The 15,753-nt window shown below is 32.7% G+C and overlaps 1 protein-coding gene across 3 annotated transcripts in view; it reads right to left on the bottom strand.

The window, feature by feature from the left end:
* Nucleotides 1-1,831: 1,831 nt before the first annotated feature.
* The window catches only part of l(3)05822 (SH3 domain-containing lethal (3) 05822), a 136,792-nt gene continuing 122,870 nt past the window's right edge, over nucleotides 1,832-15,753 (bottom strand). For all 3 annotated transcript variants that reach the window (XM_081752956.1, XM_081752954.1, XM_081752955.1), the window contains exons 6-7: nucleotides 13,846-14,061; nucleotides 1,832-8,978 (exon numbers count right to left, since the gene is read on the bottom strand). In XM_081752956.1, the coding sequence (XP_081609082.1) occupies nucleotides 8,847-8,978; nucleotides 13,846-14,061 (348 nt within the window). In that variant the 3' untranslated portion in view covers nucleotides 1,832-8,846. The remainder of the gene's footprint in view (nucleotides 8,979-13,845; nucleotides 14,062-15,753) is intronic.

Here is a 15,753-nt window from a genome sequence, read left to right as displayed (position 1 = left end):
CATCCTCTACGTTGGATAGTTTTTGAAATACAGGTCTCTGGAATTCACTTTCGTACGGATGTGGCACATATCTCCGAAACTAGTGGCATTGAGAACTTTTTTTCTTCCTTTGATGTCCCCTACACGGTGGTTGAGAGTTTTAACACTATAAATATTAGAGAACGGCAATAATAGAGAAAACTACACTTCACATACTTGTTTGTTCTGCCGAAACTTCACGGAAGTAACTAGTCCCTTTTTACAATACGAAGATACTTGGAAATCCAATCTTAATATTTGACTCGATAAATTAAAACACATTAAACTTTCTGTCTATTACTTTTGATAAATAAAAATACTCCAAAGTTTCCATACTAACAAAGAAATTTCATAATGAGAAGACTTAATTTAATTGACAAAGTTTAGTTTAGATGTAAAAAATTAATTGGTACATTTACTTTTGTGAAATATATACTATTTTGACCTTCGTATAAACTCATGAGAACTGGCCTGTTTTCCAGAGCTCAGATTTACTAAAAAGATTAAATTAAATAGCCTTTGATCATTGAATAAATAAGAGATTTTAACATAAAAGCTACATTTAAATAAAAGGTATGTCCAAAATCTATTATTTCTTACCACAAATTCTATCTCAGTAAAAAATATTAATTAACCATGGGTTGTCCTAATGATCACAAACGGAATCAAAATAACAGAACAGCACTACTTACGATGCAAACCATACGAAACACACTATTATCACGTTGACATATTAAAGTCGACTAAACAGTTCGCAGGGAGTGGCTGTCCGGCACCAGTGTGTGTGATACTGGCGAGCACGTACTTCGCTTCTTAAGGTGCCCTTTTACACGTTCCCGTACTTCTAAATATATTAATATATACACCGTTTTAAGCTACAGAAGCGATCTACAACTTTTATTTGATCGTTTTTGCAAGTTATCGAATACACAAAAGTTAAAATATAAAAAAACGGAAAAAAGTACTCATAAATGTAAAATTTTACATATTTCTACAAATATCTCTTAAAGTATTACATCTAACTAAAATTGTTAAGAATGTTCTTTATAGATCATGGTTCAAGGAAAAAGACTGCAAAAAGAGTTTGAAGATCGGATCAATAGTAACTGAGATATGAGCGATAATCCAAAACGTTGCAAATTGAGTATTAAAGGGGAGTTGGAGGGGAAAGCATAAGTGGGAGGTGTGAGGACTCTTGGGGAAATTACACCTCTAGTTGGGTCCTAACAAATGGCAAAAATTCAGCTTGTCTCAAATTTTTCCCGACAATCATGGATTTTTTCCTTTCATTTCCTGGGTTATATATAGAGCCATTACAGAAATTAATAGGTTTCACTATTTTATATATAATATATATAGATGTAGATATACACTTTACAGAACATCCAGGACATTGCGACACACTTATTTGATATTTTTATTATCAATAATAATAATAATAATAATAATAAGAAGTAGTAGTAGTAGAAGAAGAATATCGTGAAACCAATTAGTTTTTATAATGACTCTATATAGCACTGACCATTATTGTCACCGCTGGAGGTGTTGACTGGTGTAGTCTGTCTCGATGTTAATTATTATTAAATTAATGTTCTTAATTAGTTATTAAACTTAGTCCTGCTGTAAGTCATAAAATTTAGTTTTAATTTCTAAAATTTTCCAGCAAACACGAGACGGGGCTGCGCGACATACCGGTTTGGAATAACTGTTCTTAAGCAAGATGGAAACTTTTTTTTTTTTTTTTTCACACGTCTCACTAGTTTTGCACTGTGATGATAGAAAAAATGGAATTAAAAAAAAAAGAAAAATACTAGCAATTTTCGAAAACATTTATTTACACATAAAAACAGCACTTGTGAAAAATGTTATAATGAAAAGTCACAGAACAATGAAGTCTTATTAGATTAACATCTATACGAAATGTTCTCTTTACACTAAGTTACATATTCCAGTTGGGAAGAAGTCTTTCTATAGAATATATTTAGAAAGAGAAAGTCAGGAAGCAATGGTTTTGGGGCACTAAATAATGGCACGAAATCATAAACTGGCTTTTATATTAACAACCTTCTGAAATACATGTTTGGAAACTCAAAGCAGTCGAAAGAAAAAGCAAAAAACACGCTACGCATATAATTTTTAGGTTTAGCAATTTACTTAATCTAAATAAGAACCAATGAAGATTGTAATTTTAGGAAAAAAACTCTTTACAGAAGTCCAAAATACTCACTATATTTATTATTGAGTAATGTGCAACTAGCAACTGAACTTTCAAATGAGTAACACTTCTATTAAGTACCTAAAAACAAACTCGCTAAAAAAAGTTCTGAAGATTTGCATTTTTTTAAACGAAAGCACTACACGTATTAACATCTATTTACCAAACTTTACACAATATCTTGTTTTCTCACAACATTAACGAATGAGTTTTACAATGCAATTTCTAGTACTTACAAAATATTATAATGTAAATCAACTGTTCTCAATCTGTATAACCGTGACTAGTGGTAAAGGAGGTCTCAATGGATGGATCAAGTATGACGTTTTTCCGCCAAGTTTTCCTATCTCAATTCCATCCGGTTGGTTCCAAAGACGCGAGCTACTCTCAACGGTTATATTTTGCATTCATTTACAAATACTATCTTAATGCAAATGGAACAGAGAATAGTACATTTTGTTTAAACTTCCGAAGAACAAAAGGATCCAAGATAAGCAAGCGTATTTACATAAAAGTAATGTGAAACACACACCAACCAGACTACGCTTTCTCTACCTAGCAGACGTATTGTTTGGAACCGAAAATGTGTTCTGGAACCGTGCACTTTTTACAACAAAAGTGACGAAACTACTCAACTTACTCATTTCTTACACGTTTAGTTTGTGTAAGAAAACTACTTAAGAGCCTGACATCCTAAAAATAATCCAATATTTACCATTTTGCTTTTGCTTGTTTATTCATAAGTAAAAGGAGATAATGAAATGCAACTTACCACAATCATAGATAATGTTATTCTACAACAGAAAATATGTACCTCAAGAATTTTCAGTGTTGCCATTAATAGATATTACAGTGTTGCCACAATAACAATTCCTCAAAATCTAAGTTAAGGCAGCGACTAGAGGAACGAACTTCACTGCATTTGATTAGGTATCATGTTGTCTTGGAAACCTGTGAACTACTTTTTAAATAATAGTTGTATTTAGTTTGTAATAAAATAGTTTTAACATACAGTTACCAAAGTGAAATAATAATGTTATTTAAAAAGCAGTTCACACGATACCAAAACAACTGCATTTGATTACGTATCATGGTGAGTTCGTTCCTCTAGTCTTAAATTTTGGGGGAATTGTTATTCTGGTAACACTAATTTCTATGGATGGCAACTCTGAAAATTCTTGGGGTTCACATTTTGTGTTGTATAATAACATTATCTATGATTGTGGTAAGCTGCATTTCATTATCGCCTTTCACTTATGAATAAACAAGCAAAAAAGTAAATTTTGTATTATTTTAGTGTCAGGCTCTTAAAATATGATACTTGCCCGCAGGGAATCAACATTATTCAAAGCGAAAGTTGGTTAAGTTTACTTTCAGATTTATCATGTCCAATACATAGGCTACAGCATACTTATTATTAGACCCTAGTAGTCCCTAGTGCTATTTTTTCTATACGTAGTACAAGCACCATTTTTTTTTTACAAAAGAAAAAAAGGTTTATCTAGCTATTTTTGTTTAAATTGTATATATTCTACATTCTGCAAATGCCTGCATTAATAATATCGTAAATGAAATTACAGATGGAAGTATATCGGAGGGCATATTACAAGTACGGAAATTCTTATAATAATTATACTGAATACTGGCACCTCTCCTAAAAGAAAGAAAAAAAGAATGGTACGGTATAAATTGTAATTACGTTTTCAAATCATTTGTAAGTAGTGCTTCAGTGTTTCGTATAACATAAGACATTACGGATTTACTATAAGAATCACTACATTCAAATATTTACTGTCTTGAAGATATTGTTTATGCAGGCGTATTACTCAACAATAAGGAACCTCTAATGTTACTATGTTTAATCACTATTTTGTTAAGTTCTAAAATTTGTATTGTAAAATTTCATTCGGTGAACATTCTTCTACCTCCAAGACAAAATACTACTACTTCGTAAGCACTTTTCTTGTCATGGCATACAGTTCAGAAAAGTCAAGAACAGTATATACAAAAACAAGCAGAATACAATCTCTTAGGTATTACAAGCATCCTTTGATCACAGCAGTCCCTTTGTAGACTCAAAAAAACATTTGACACCAAAAGCTCATTGTTTAATATTTTCAATTTCATTTTTAATCTCGCACAGTAGAAAATTTAGGTATATATAGTTGATTTGTTTCTGTAAACTTCACATAGAGACAAATATTTCGTCACTTCAAACAACACAAAACTCAACTCTGCACAAAACTTTCCACAACTCTGTACATCAAACACTCAAAGCTGGATTATCACTGCACGAAACAGTTCCAAGTAAACATCTTTCATTCCTTTAGTACAAAAAGCGAACACGCTATCTCATGTAAAAAGAAAGCACCGAAAGCCATCAAAATATATTTCACATGCTGCAAATACGAATCCCCTTTCAAAAAATATTGCATCGTTATGATATTGCACTTTTGTCCTCATACACAAATAGTCAATCAGATATTGCATTCATAACATGATACTATAGTTATCAGTTAGTAGTCCATATTCATCCTAGTTTAAAGAGTAACTTTGAAACGAATGGACTTAATTTGAGTAGCTCTGCTTGATGTAGCAAAACTTTACTTTAAATAAGGTTATCGGGTCCCTAGTTACGCCTTAAGAATATGCACACAGAATAGGTATGAATTTTCGCTGATGACTGTACATCCTGTTCAAACTGCTTATACTTCGTCCCTAGTAGCCAATAAATAAACAATGGCTCCACAAAATAATAGATCTGCTTCAACAAATTCAGAGCATTAACAACATATAACTGGCAGAAAGTACACTCAATTTATTTTAATATTTAAACGTAATTCATGTTATCCGTTGAGGCATACAGTGTTAGACAAAACATTTTCAAGAATAAGGTTTTCAATCAACAAACCAAACGCTTCGCTCGTGCTAGACATGCAACGATATCTCAGATAAACTATAGTACGTATATAAATACCAGCATTTAAAAGCGTGTGAGAATATTATCCGTTCAGGAAATCATAACTCAAGCCTTATACGACAAGCACCACAGATACTACTTATGTGATCACATCATCCTCGGTAGATCATCGTAAAATGGAAATGCTTCAGACAGCACAATTGATCCAAATCATTCTAATATGAACATAAAAGTGATATATCAACATTTTAATTAACCAAGGACTCGGAAATAGTTTTACAAGAAAATAAGTTTAACTTACTACAATTACTATATACTGTAGTTTTGGAGTCCTTCTGGTTACAAAGCACAGAAACTGCATAATTTGGACAGTCAGTTTGTGTGAAATATTCTAACAGGGTAAACAAGAAACGATATCATCCTTTAAGTGGTTATACTATAAATGAATAGATAATAGTTTGGAAGCTCGTAACGAAAACACTATTAGTTTCTGAGTTGAATTTTCACTGGAACTTTGGATTTCGACAATTACGACGTACATTAATTTTTGAATTACATTTATGGCGTCATGTCCAACTTATATACTATAAGAGTTAATGTTTAATCTACTACCTACAGAGAATTTTCAGACAGAGATGCAAATCACTGAACGAAACGTTTATTTAAAATAGCTATGCGACAGTTTCGCCAACTAGCTGAATATAATTGCTTCATGAGACACTGTAAAAACAAGAGCGAGTTGCATCTAAATATAACAGATACACAGAAAATGGTTCTCAACGCTGATTGACTGATCAAAGGATGCTTGTAATAAGATCGTTGAGAACCATTTTCTGTGTATCTGTTATATTTAGATGCAACTCGCTCTTGTTTTTACAGTGTCTCATGAAGCAATTATGTTCAGCTAGTTGGCGAAACTGTCGCATAGTTATTTTAAAATAAACGTTGCTTTATTTAGTGATTTGCTTTTTCAGTTCAAGTTATTTAGATATCAAAGCTAATGTGAAATAATTAGAGATGTAAATAATATAATTGAGAAGTTTGAAGTTTACGCCCTTTTTGCATCAAACGCATTTGTGGCTTTTGCCATGCTTGTTTAGTCTCCTGGTAACATTTCAATTCAATATTACATATTACATTATTTTGTGAGAAGAAAGAAAAAAAAAAAAAACACTATTTAAATTTTCAACATCGTTTTTCACCAACTGCACATTTCAGACTTACGCCCTTATTGCATCAAACTCCTCAATTGCTGTACAAACTTTGAATTTTCACTGATTTTTTGAAGCTCAATATTGATAAGAAGCCGGGATTTCAATATACAAAAATTGACTAAATTGAGACAATTTTCTAAATCATAAAAAAGTCACTATTCCGTGTTTTTTTACTGTAACTGATATACTATATTTGGCTTCTGTATCACAGCATATGAACCAATGAACTAGAAGTTTCAGATGGGTAACACTTGCATAGAAATCTTAACATATACGAATTATATGCAGCATTAGAGTACAGTATTTCGTTCGAAACTTTCCGATTTTCTTTCAAAGAAATGCCGCTGTATTTAGTGGGTTACTTTTTTAAAAAAAATCAACGAGCAGTAAAAATTGAGGGCTGTTTTGTCTTGGCACTTCTACTGACCCTTTAGCTTTCAAAAGTATTGCTAGTGACCATATTTCTCAGAACTATCTCGTTTAAACTTATCAAAACGGCTGGCTTTACGATGCTATTGGACGCATATTTTACAGGTCAATACCTCTCAGAGCTAAGTTTCGCTATTACGACAGCTTAAAGTACACTCCTGCATGATTACAAATATTAACTCTGACAAACCTTGGTATAAATCTATTAAACCTTTATTTACTACCGAATAACAGTTTAAACATTCATTGTTTTGCAGGACCACAAACCAGAGAGCGAGAAAAATTGCTTTAGTCAATTATAATATCTAGTAATTATAAGGTCAGTTTTATATGAGACCTCTATAGAAATTTCTACAGTGCATTGTAAAGAAACCTAATAGAGGTGTTTTAATCAATTATACCGAGCATAGAATGTGACAGTGGAGTGCTGTTTTGTGGATAAATCAATTCAGTAATAAATCAATTCAGTAATAAATCTATAAATCTGATAGTAATAAATCTATCCAGTAATAAATCACGTTATTCGCAAATAGAATATTAGCACAGTTTATTGTCTCAATTTTGTCTCCGTATAGTACATCTGCAACAATACGGATAGTTTTTGACTAATTTCCACGAAAACAGAGTGGTTCTGTGAAAGTTCGTATGTCTAGGAATGCAACCTTAGTTACTAACCCTGGTGAGATAATTAATTTCTTAACGATGGGTTGTATTTATATATTTATTCCATAACGATCGATACCATGAGATGAGATTAGAGGTTATATTCATGGCTTGAAAAAAAATGCCGCTAAGGAAGATCGGAGCACTCAGTGATAATTTCGGCAATTATAAATTATAGACGTATACCAAAGTTAGTGCAGGTTAATATTTATTGTCAATGTTCTCTGACTGGAAAGTTACGTGCGCGGGTCGTTCAAACTATAAGTTTCCCTAAACTGTAAAATATTTAATTTTTAAGATAAACTTGAAACTATATATACATGTGAAGGTTGTTCCTTCCTTACCTCTTCACATGATTCCCATTGAGATTTAGAGATTTCTCTCACCGTTACAACAATTTGTCCAAACCCTTTGAAAAAAAAACAGGGCTCTGGCTTTAGCATTCTCCTCACATTTTGCTTGACTTCTTCATCACCAGTTGACGGGAGACGACGTCGCTTATGCCGAACCTGAACTCTTCTTCAGGAAAACACAACTCGATATAAGTGACCTTGTTTCTTCTTGATGATAACGCCCACCCCTACTCAGGGCGAAAACAAGACAACATTGAAGAATTAGGGTGGGAATGGCTGCCCCACTCCTCCATACAGCCTCAATTTAACGTCGAGTTACTTCCATCTTTTTCTGGTGCCAGTTTGCATTGCAAGGTGAACTTTTCGAAACAGAATAAGTGAAGTGAAATGTGACGAGAGTGCTAAAGCCAGAGACCTAATTTTTTGCAAAGGGTTTGGATAAATTGGTATAACGATGAGACAAATGCCTGAATCTGAATGGGAATCACGTGGAGAGGTGAGGAAGAAACAACCTTCACATGTATGTATAGTTTTAAGTGTATCTTAAAAAATAAATGTTTTACAGCTTAGGGAAACATATTGAACGACTCACGTAATTTTAATATATTATGTTTACTACATAAATTTCAACATTAATTCTTTAAGGGGACGGCTGCAAATTCTGATGACATCTGCATGTACTAATCAAAAACTCATGCTTGCAAACTATCAAAAACACCAACAACTCTCCTGACCAAACTACTATATCCACACAACACTATTTCACAAAATATCGCACACAGGCACAATATCAGAATGGAATATCCATTACATTGGAATATTTCTACAGGACAAAATGCCTACAGAAAAGAAATCAGTATTATTTACATGATTACATAATACATTGAAGTAAGTATATTGCCTACATAATATCATTAATACATGGCGTTAAATTTCATTTTATACTATGCACATTTGACAGAGAATAACTTAAAAAAGTTTGTTTGTAGAACATGGTTTTTCCACTATGACACAGCACCTATACTTCATTGTTGTCAAACAGCTGACACGAAACTGGATGGAATGTGATCCACGAAAGTAGCTGGAAATTGACCTTTTCTTCCTCCACATTCGCCGTACAACCAATCCTGGTTCACTCGCCGTAACACTCGAATCTTATCCCCTTCCTATAACAAGAAGTTTATTTCATTACGTTACTTGTTATGAAGTTGAAGCCTGTAGTTTTATTAGGGAAAAAGAAAAAAAATACAAAGAAAACATCCATCTGAAAATAAACTCTATTCCAAACAAGGGGAAAAGTGATACTTGTAATTAATGGAACGTATGGAACAAATCAAAATTCAACTCTATACTAACCCGCAAAAGTTCTTATGATAATCAATTCGTTTTTTCATTTTAATTTCTCATCTATATTTCTGGAACTATTGCAGAAATATATACGAAAAATTAAAACAAGAGTTTTAGAAATGATAAAAAAAAAAAATATATATATATTGGTCAAGAATTAGTTTTTGGATCAGGGGCCACAAAATTTTTGAGCGGCCCCTAAATCGAGTTTTCGTATTTTCTACGGAATAAGCACATCATACTGAGTTAAATGATAGTTTGGTTTGGCTACATTTTATGTAGTTCTCCAGATATAAGGCACACAAGAAAATTTCTGAATGAAATATATTGGATCTTTTGATTTAATAAAAGGACAAACACCCACGTTACTATTGTGTTCATGTCATACTTGATATAAAGAGTTTTCTGATTTGTCAAGTCCAGTTATCGATTCCCTAATCTTCATTTGTGTTAGAGAATATAGTTAAATGTTTGAAGTTCAGAGCAGAATCCCTCTGTACATATCTCAAAAATTGTAATACTGGTAGTACCATGTTATTCTACAAGATTAACTCAAAACGTCCCAATGAATCTTAGTCTGAAAGGAACCACACGCCATGGTATAAATACAAATATATATTTTTTTTATTTCTTTATAAAAAGAAAAGAGAGAGAGCAAAGAACTTTTTCTGAGAGAGAGTTTCTTTTATTATTATTATTTTCACATAGCTATGGATTTTGAAATGACTACGGGGGCTTAGAAAGTCTTACGAATAGAAGAAAAGATTTTGACAAAGCATGCACGCAAAAGATACTAGATATTATATATCAGTGAATACTGTTTACGAAATAGATTTTAAAGTTACCAAATCATAGCATAAGGAATAGACGATTTCAGTTCCCGTTTACTGAAAATGCGAAATTTTAAGAAGATTGACAGATTCTTTAGTATATAAATGTAATACTTTCTTAAGCCACTGAAATTTTATGAGACCTGACTGATGAAGCAGTAACTTTAGCAACACTAAGCTAACATTTAATTTATAAGACTTGTTCTTAGCTGTTTTCTTTGCTTGTTTTAGACAGAAACAGAGCTTGATATTTTTTACAATGTTGACAAAGAATTATTTCTGCTTAACTGGCTTTTGTCTACTTTGTTTTACATTAGTTTTCGTCTTTTTACCGATTTCTTTTATTATAATTATAATTACTATTGTATTATAATGTACTCTGATACCACACAATGTGCTGCATTTTGCTAACAAGCTGTTCGCGGCATTGAAATAAAGATTATTATTACTATTAATATATAGATTATTATTATTTTTAGGCAATTTAAAGTAGAAAATTATTTTATGAAATTTATGTATATCCACGAGCCTGTAACTTAGGACTAGGTTTTTTTTTCTTTCTTATTCTGATGGTGAAGAGTGTCATGAAAACACACGGCAAGCTTAACCACAATCGGATAATTTTTACGAAACTTATCGCGTAAGAGAGAAAAATAGGTAAATGCATGTGCTGCGGAATGATAGAACTCACTTCAACTGCTAATCTGGATAAAGTATACTATCATAGCGGGCTTTCTACCATCAATATGACTTATTTATTCTTAAACATATTTTCTTTTAAATTCCGATACTGATATACCAAAACTATTTGGGGAGATCTGTTTCTCTTCTTATTTTCTTTGCAAAATACTACGGTCTTGTTAAAATTCTCTGTATATCATTTTCATATTATAATGTTAATACGTAGAGCATAGAAGAACGTGCTTTGCCCATTGTATTGTTTTTGCAGCCCTAACTTAGCTATGTTAGAAATGTGACAGAAATAGGCCTGTTTCGCCTCTACAATGTACTGCCAACTTAAGGGTAGGGCCATAAATTTAAAATACACTAGGTAAGCTACACATTATCTATCACTGCATATTCTAGCTTTGAATTATTTACTAACAGATGCTATAGGATATATTACCACACAAATGAGGAACTCACCTCGGAGTCCTGCGAAGATTTTTTGGTTATTGTGTATCCCCATTCCAGTTCTTCCTTGTATGCATGATTGAAAGTTAAAGCAGTGTAAGTCATAGTTTCTTGTCCGACTAACACCACTTTTCTGATAAACAAAACGGCTGTTTCCTTTATCACTAGAACTTCCACAATCATCTGTTGAAATCAACCATCTTTGACAATAAAGCTCTGACTTACTTCACATCTTTTGTAAACAGACTGATTTATTTATTTTTTATTTATTTATTTATTTATTTTAAAATATATATTTATCTATTACAAACTGACTTACAGTACTTCAACTTTCACCCGTCCACACACTCATTCTCAAAAAGTTATTTCCCTGGGTCTATTTAAAGGAAACACGATGATCGCATAAGAATTCTGTTTAAGATCACTGGTTAACACCCACACAACTGATATTCAATTATATTACAGATATATATCCCGTTTCTTTTGAATTTTCCACGAAAACCACTGTCGAAGCTGATTATATAAGAAAAGGAAGTGAAGCTGGGAGGAATAGTGCAGAAGATTTCAGAAAATGAAATGAAATGAAACTTCTAAAGTTTTACGTCCCACGGTTAAACCGATTAGGCTAAAGGAAACTGTGATGATGAGAAATGAATGACATGGTGGGTGGAATGAAGAAAGTGAGAGGAAACTGGAGAATCCAAGAAAAAACGCTCTACCATTGAGCCACCGCGGCCTACAAGATTCCACAAAATAATAATAATAATAATAATAATAATAATAATAATAATCCGAAGATCTCACAAGGAATAAAGGCGAGTTTACATTTAGAATAATAAAAAAATCTGACCAAACCAAACACTTCCATGATGAGGCTTTGGTCTAATACGAAAACTTAACACAGATTAGTAAGTGTCTGGTTTTCATTGGTACGCATGAGACGAGACGGAATTTTCCTGACAAAATTCGAGTCGAGACACAGCTCTTCCAATAGAAAAAATATAGTTTTCGAGTCGAGACACCCCAAATCTTGTCTCGTGCGCATTCCTACTGGTTTTATCCAATTTAAATTATATCTAGTATATATTAATTTTTCTGTTATGGGTGTTTTGTTTGAATTATAATGGATATTGAAAATATCACGTAAACAATACAGGAGGTGCAAAAGTAGGTACAGAGTTACAAGAGTTTTTTTTTTTTCCTTATTAGTAGTTGTGCATTATATAATGAACTCTTCATTATGAAAAACAGTAACTTTAAGAGGTCACAAGCAGAATGATATAGGAATTACAATTAAGTACAATCTCGGAGGGTTCTGCAGTCTAGTTTCTACACTTTTGACAGTACGCTTCTCTTATGAAATTAGTCATGTTAATAGTGTGTGCTTTCCTCGAAAATACCCTATTTCTGACGAAACCCCAAGAGATTATCTGAAAAGTAATATTAAAAAAAAAAAAAAAAAAAAAAAAAAAATGTACATCTCTTTTGCATCCCGCTGTATAATCTAGTGATCCATTGTAAATCCAACACAAAATTGGATGTCGTCGTGTTCGGGTCGGACCTGGAAGAATCATCTAAGCCAGTAGCCGCCAAACTTGTGAAGCTTGTGAGCTACTGTACCATTTTTAAATCCTACTGTGAGCTATCAACCAAAAGAATCACCAACTTGTATTTTTTTAAAAAAATCTTACATTTGTTTATTACCTATAAACTTACATTCCTAGTAAATATGAAATCAATTGACCAAGGTCAGCCAACGGAAGCGTTAACGCGATCTACCGAAAATGTCCCCGCGAGCTACTAGTAGTTCGCGATCGACAGTGACAATCACTGCTCTGTCATTTCCAACTAAATATTGTATCATGTCACAGTTTTGCAACTCCTATTATTAGTAAATCTCACTGAGAGGAAAGAAAGCATTCAGACAGCCTGACGTTCATAAAATACACTGTTAACAGGCAAAGAGGAACATTGATAGCAAACTGAATGGCTTTTCAGATCTACTGTTCGTGTATCTATGAAGCGTACACTGGTAGCACACACTTGTTACATCATTCCCTCACCTCTACTGCTCCTACATCATACTGGCCAATTGAATATGAGTCCTCCAAAGTGTACCTCCAGCTAAATAATTCTACATTTACGGAAACATTTTAAGAAATAAGCAGGAGCGTCACAAAGAGTTAGGTTTGTATGGAGTGATATTTTGTGAATACTGAAAGTGGAAGAAGTGTTTTTAGTAGAGAGATTAGAATGGTGATGGAATATATTCTGAAGACGCTTATTTGATTGTAGAAAACTACTTGATATACTGATCAACGTTAAAAACCGGAAGTAGTTTAATTCTGTCATCCAGTTTGAATAGAAACATAAGAAAGACAGTACCTATTCTTAGAACCATAAATCGATTTCACAAACCTGCTTCTCGCTCTGTCGTATCTTTGCTCCCTGCTGATCAACACTGAAATCACAAGTTTTACTTTATTTCTATCACTTTCAGTTTTAGTAGAAAGTTGTGAACGAAGACGAAATTTATTTTTGGAATGCCTAATAGATTGCAGAAAATTACTTCTCGGTATGTGTTACAGTTTAGGCTCTATATTCATCAACGTTAAATCCGAAAATGGTTGATTTATACAACTTCCGGTTTTCAATATCATTACCTTCAACAAACCAGATGAACAGGGTAAATATACATCAAACTTCTTGAGAAATATTTTACCTGAAAGCCCAGATCATCCCACGTTTCTGGAGCAAACGTATACACGGCAGTGACTACATTATGATCTACAGCAGGCGCTGCTGTTACTTCTTTAGTCTCTGACAAAGGAACTACGACCTTTACAAAGTTACTCGGAAACATTCCTTGGCGTCCTCCAGTTTCTCCGTAGAGCCAATCAGAGTTAATCTCACGCAACAGGAAGATTATGTTATTGGCCTGAAACACACAGAAATTAACTTTAGTGGTATTTGTTAGAATATGGTTAATTTAAATATCAAGAAAAGTTAGTAAGCTATACATGACTAGTGAAATTAATTTAAAAAAAAAAAAAAAAAGTACTTACGCCTACATAAAAACTTCCATTTTCCCCACGTAACCTCCCTCTATACTGGGATCTTCGACACATCCATGTACTATTTATTTCTTTGATTTTCACCTTGGTATTATGCATTAGATTGAGTTACATATAATAATAATAAATATAAAATGAGTATTAATGTATACATGTACTAATGTATACAAAATCAGTATTAATACACTTCCCATGGGCCTATTACTCAAAGCTTACACTGGTAATACTCGTTCATACACTTTTGTTACTAGTGTAAATATATATATGTGTGTGTGTTTCTCGAACCAACAGGAGTAAAATACTATCTACAGGTCTGTGGATTAATATTACAAGACTACTTGACTTCTTATATCAGTGACTCATATCAAACTCTACTCTGGTCCAATTAGCTTCCAATTTACTAATAAATATCCACCGAAGTTAGGAGACTTGTATCACGTTTGTGTAACTTCGTAAGTATAAGTAACTCGGTGCTGTTCTGTTTAAATAATTAAGAAAAACAGTCTGAAAACGAGTGAAAATTGTAACCAAGCGACTGTGCATAATGAAAATAGAAAAACAGTTGAATCTAAGGAAAAATTAAAATATGCATAGCAAATGAAGCGTTCGAACAACTTAATATCTTTTTTTTATTTTTGAACATTTCATTTGTGTTTGGCCTTTTGTCATCACGCCCATCCATGTGATTTTAATGCTCGTTCAATATGGCGAAGTAATTAGAATTAAATCTAAGAAGATTGGTTACAATATTATGTATATTGTTTATTTGCATACTATGATAAATTTAGAATTTAAAAATTTAGAGTTACCGTATATAACGTGTGTCAGATAATAGTATTAATACTTATTAACGTATGTTTACTTATATTAGGCTAATATATGTCCCGAACATACTTGAATAATCTATGTATTTCAACGAGTTCATAAGCCAAGCACAGCTGCAATATTTTTGTATATTTACTTTACCTTTCTGTGTCAAATTACTATCAAAATATTATATTTCAGTTCTGTTGCCATTATTTTCGATTAAAGTAACCAGCACTTCAGAAAATTGCCAAACGGACAGCACTTCATATAGTACTTGGTTTTCTATATATTTGTCAACTAACTTGCAGATTTGGTACGTAATTAGTGAAAACTGTTCTGCTCAAGTTCTTGTAAAACTTTTGACGAACAGAAATTATAAGAACTTGTAAAATTCAGACTTGTAGCTCGTAGCTTGTGAAGTATTAGACTAGTAATTTTAAGAAATAGGCTCCTCGAGTGTTGTTATAGGTAACAGACTATTAAAAATAAACGCCCAGCCTCAAATGCTGACGTCTCACTGATGTATACACTCCCCCGATACCTGCTGTGTACAAATCTATAAGTTGTGAAGCCAGTGTTTTTTCCCGTTTCACTTCTGCATTATCTACGAAAAGTTTACGGTTAAGGTCACAAAAATGAAAAACATTTGGATCTAAGTCAAGATTATATGACGGCTACTAAGTTGTCACTCAAACTCCGCAAAGGAGCTACTAATTTGATCGGACCACATGAACACTGGCACTGTCATG

Source organism: Thermobia domestica, chromosome 3 (assembly GCF_964235325.1).
Source record: "Thermobia domestica chromosome 3, izTheDome1.hap1.1, whole genome shotgun sequence".
In the NCBI taxonomy this organism is placed as follows: domain Eukaryota; kingdom Metazoa; phylum Arthropoda; class Insecta; order Zygentoma; family Lepismatidae; genus Thermobia; species Thermobia domestica.
Note: the sequence above shows the minus strand (reverse complement) of the source record. Positions and strands in the feature narration are given on the sequence as shown.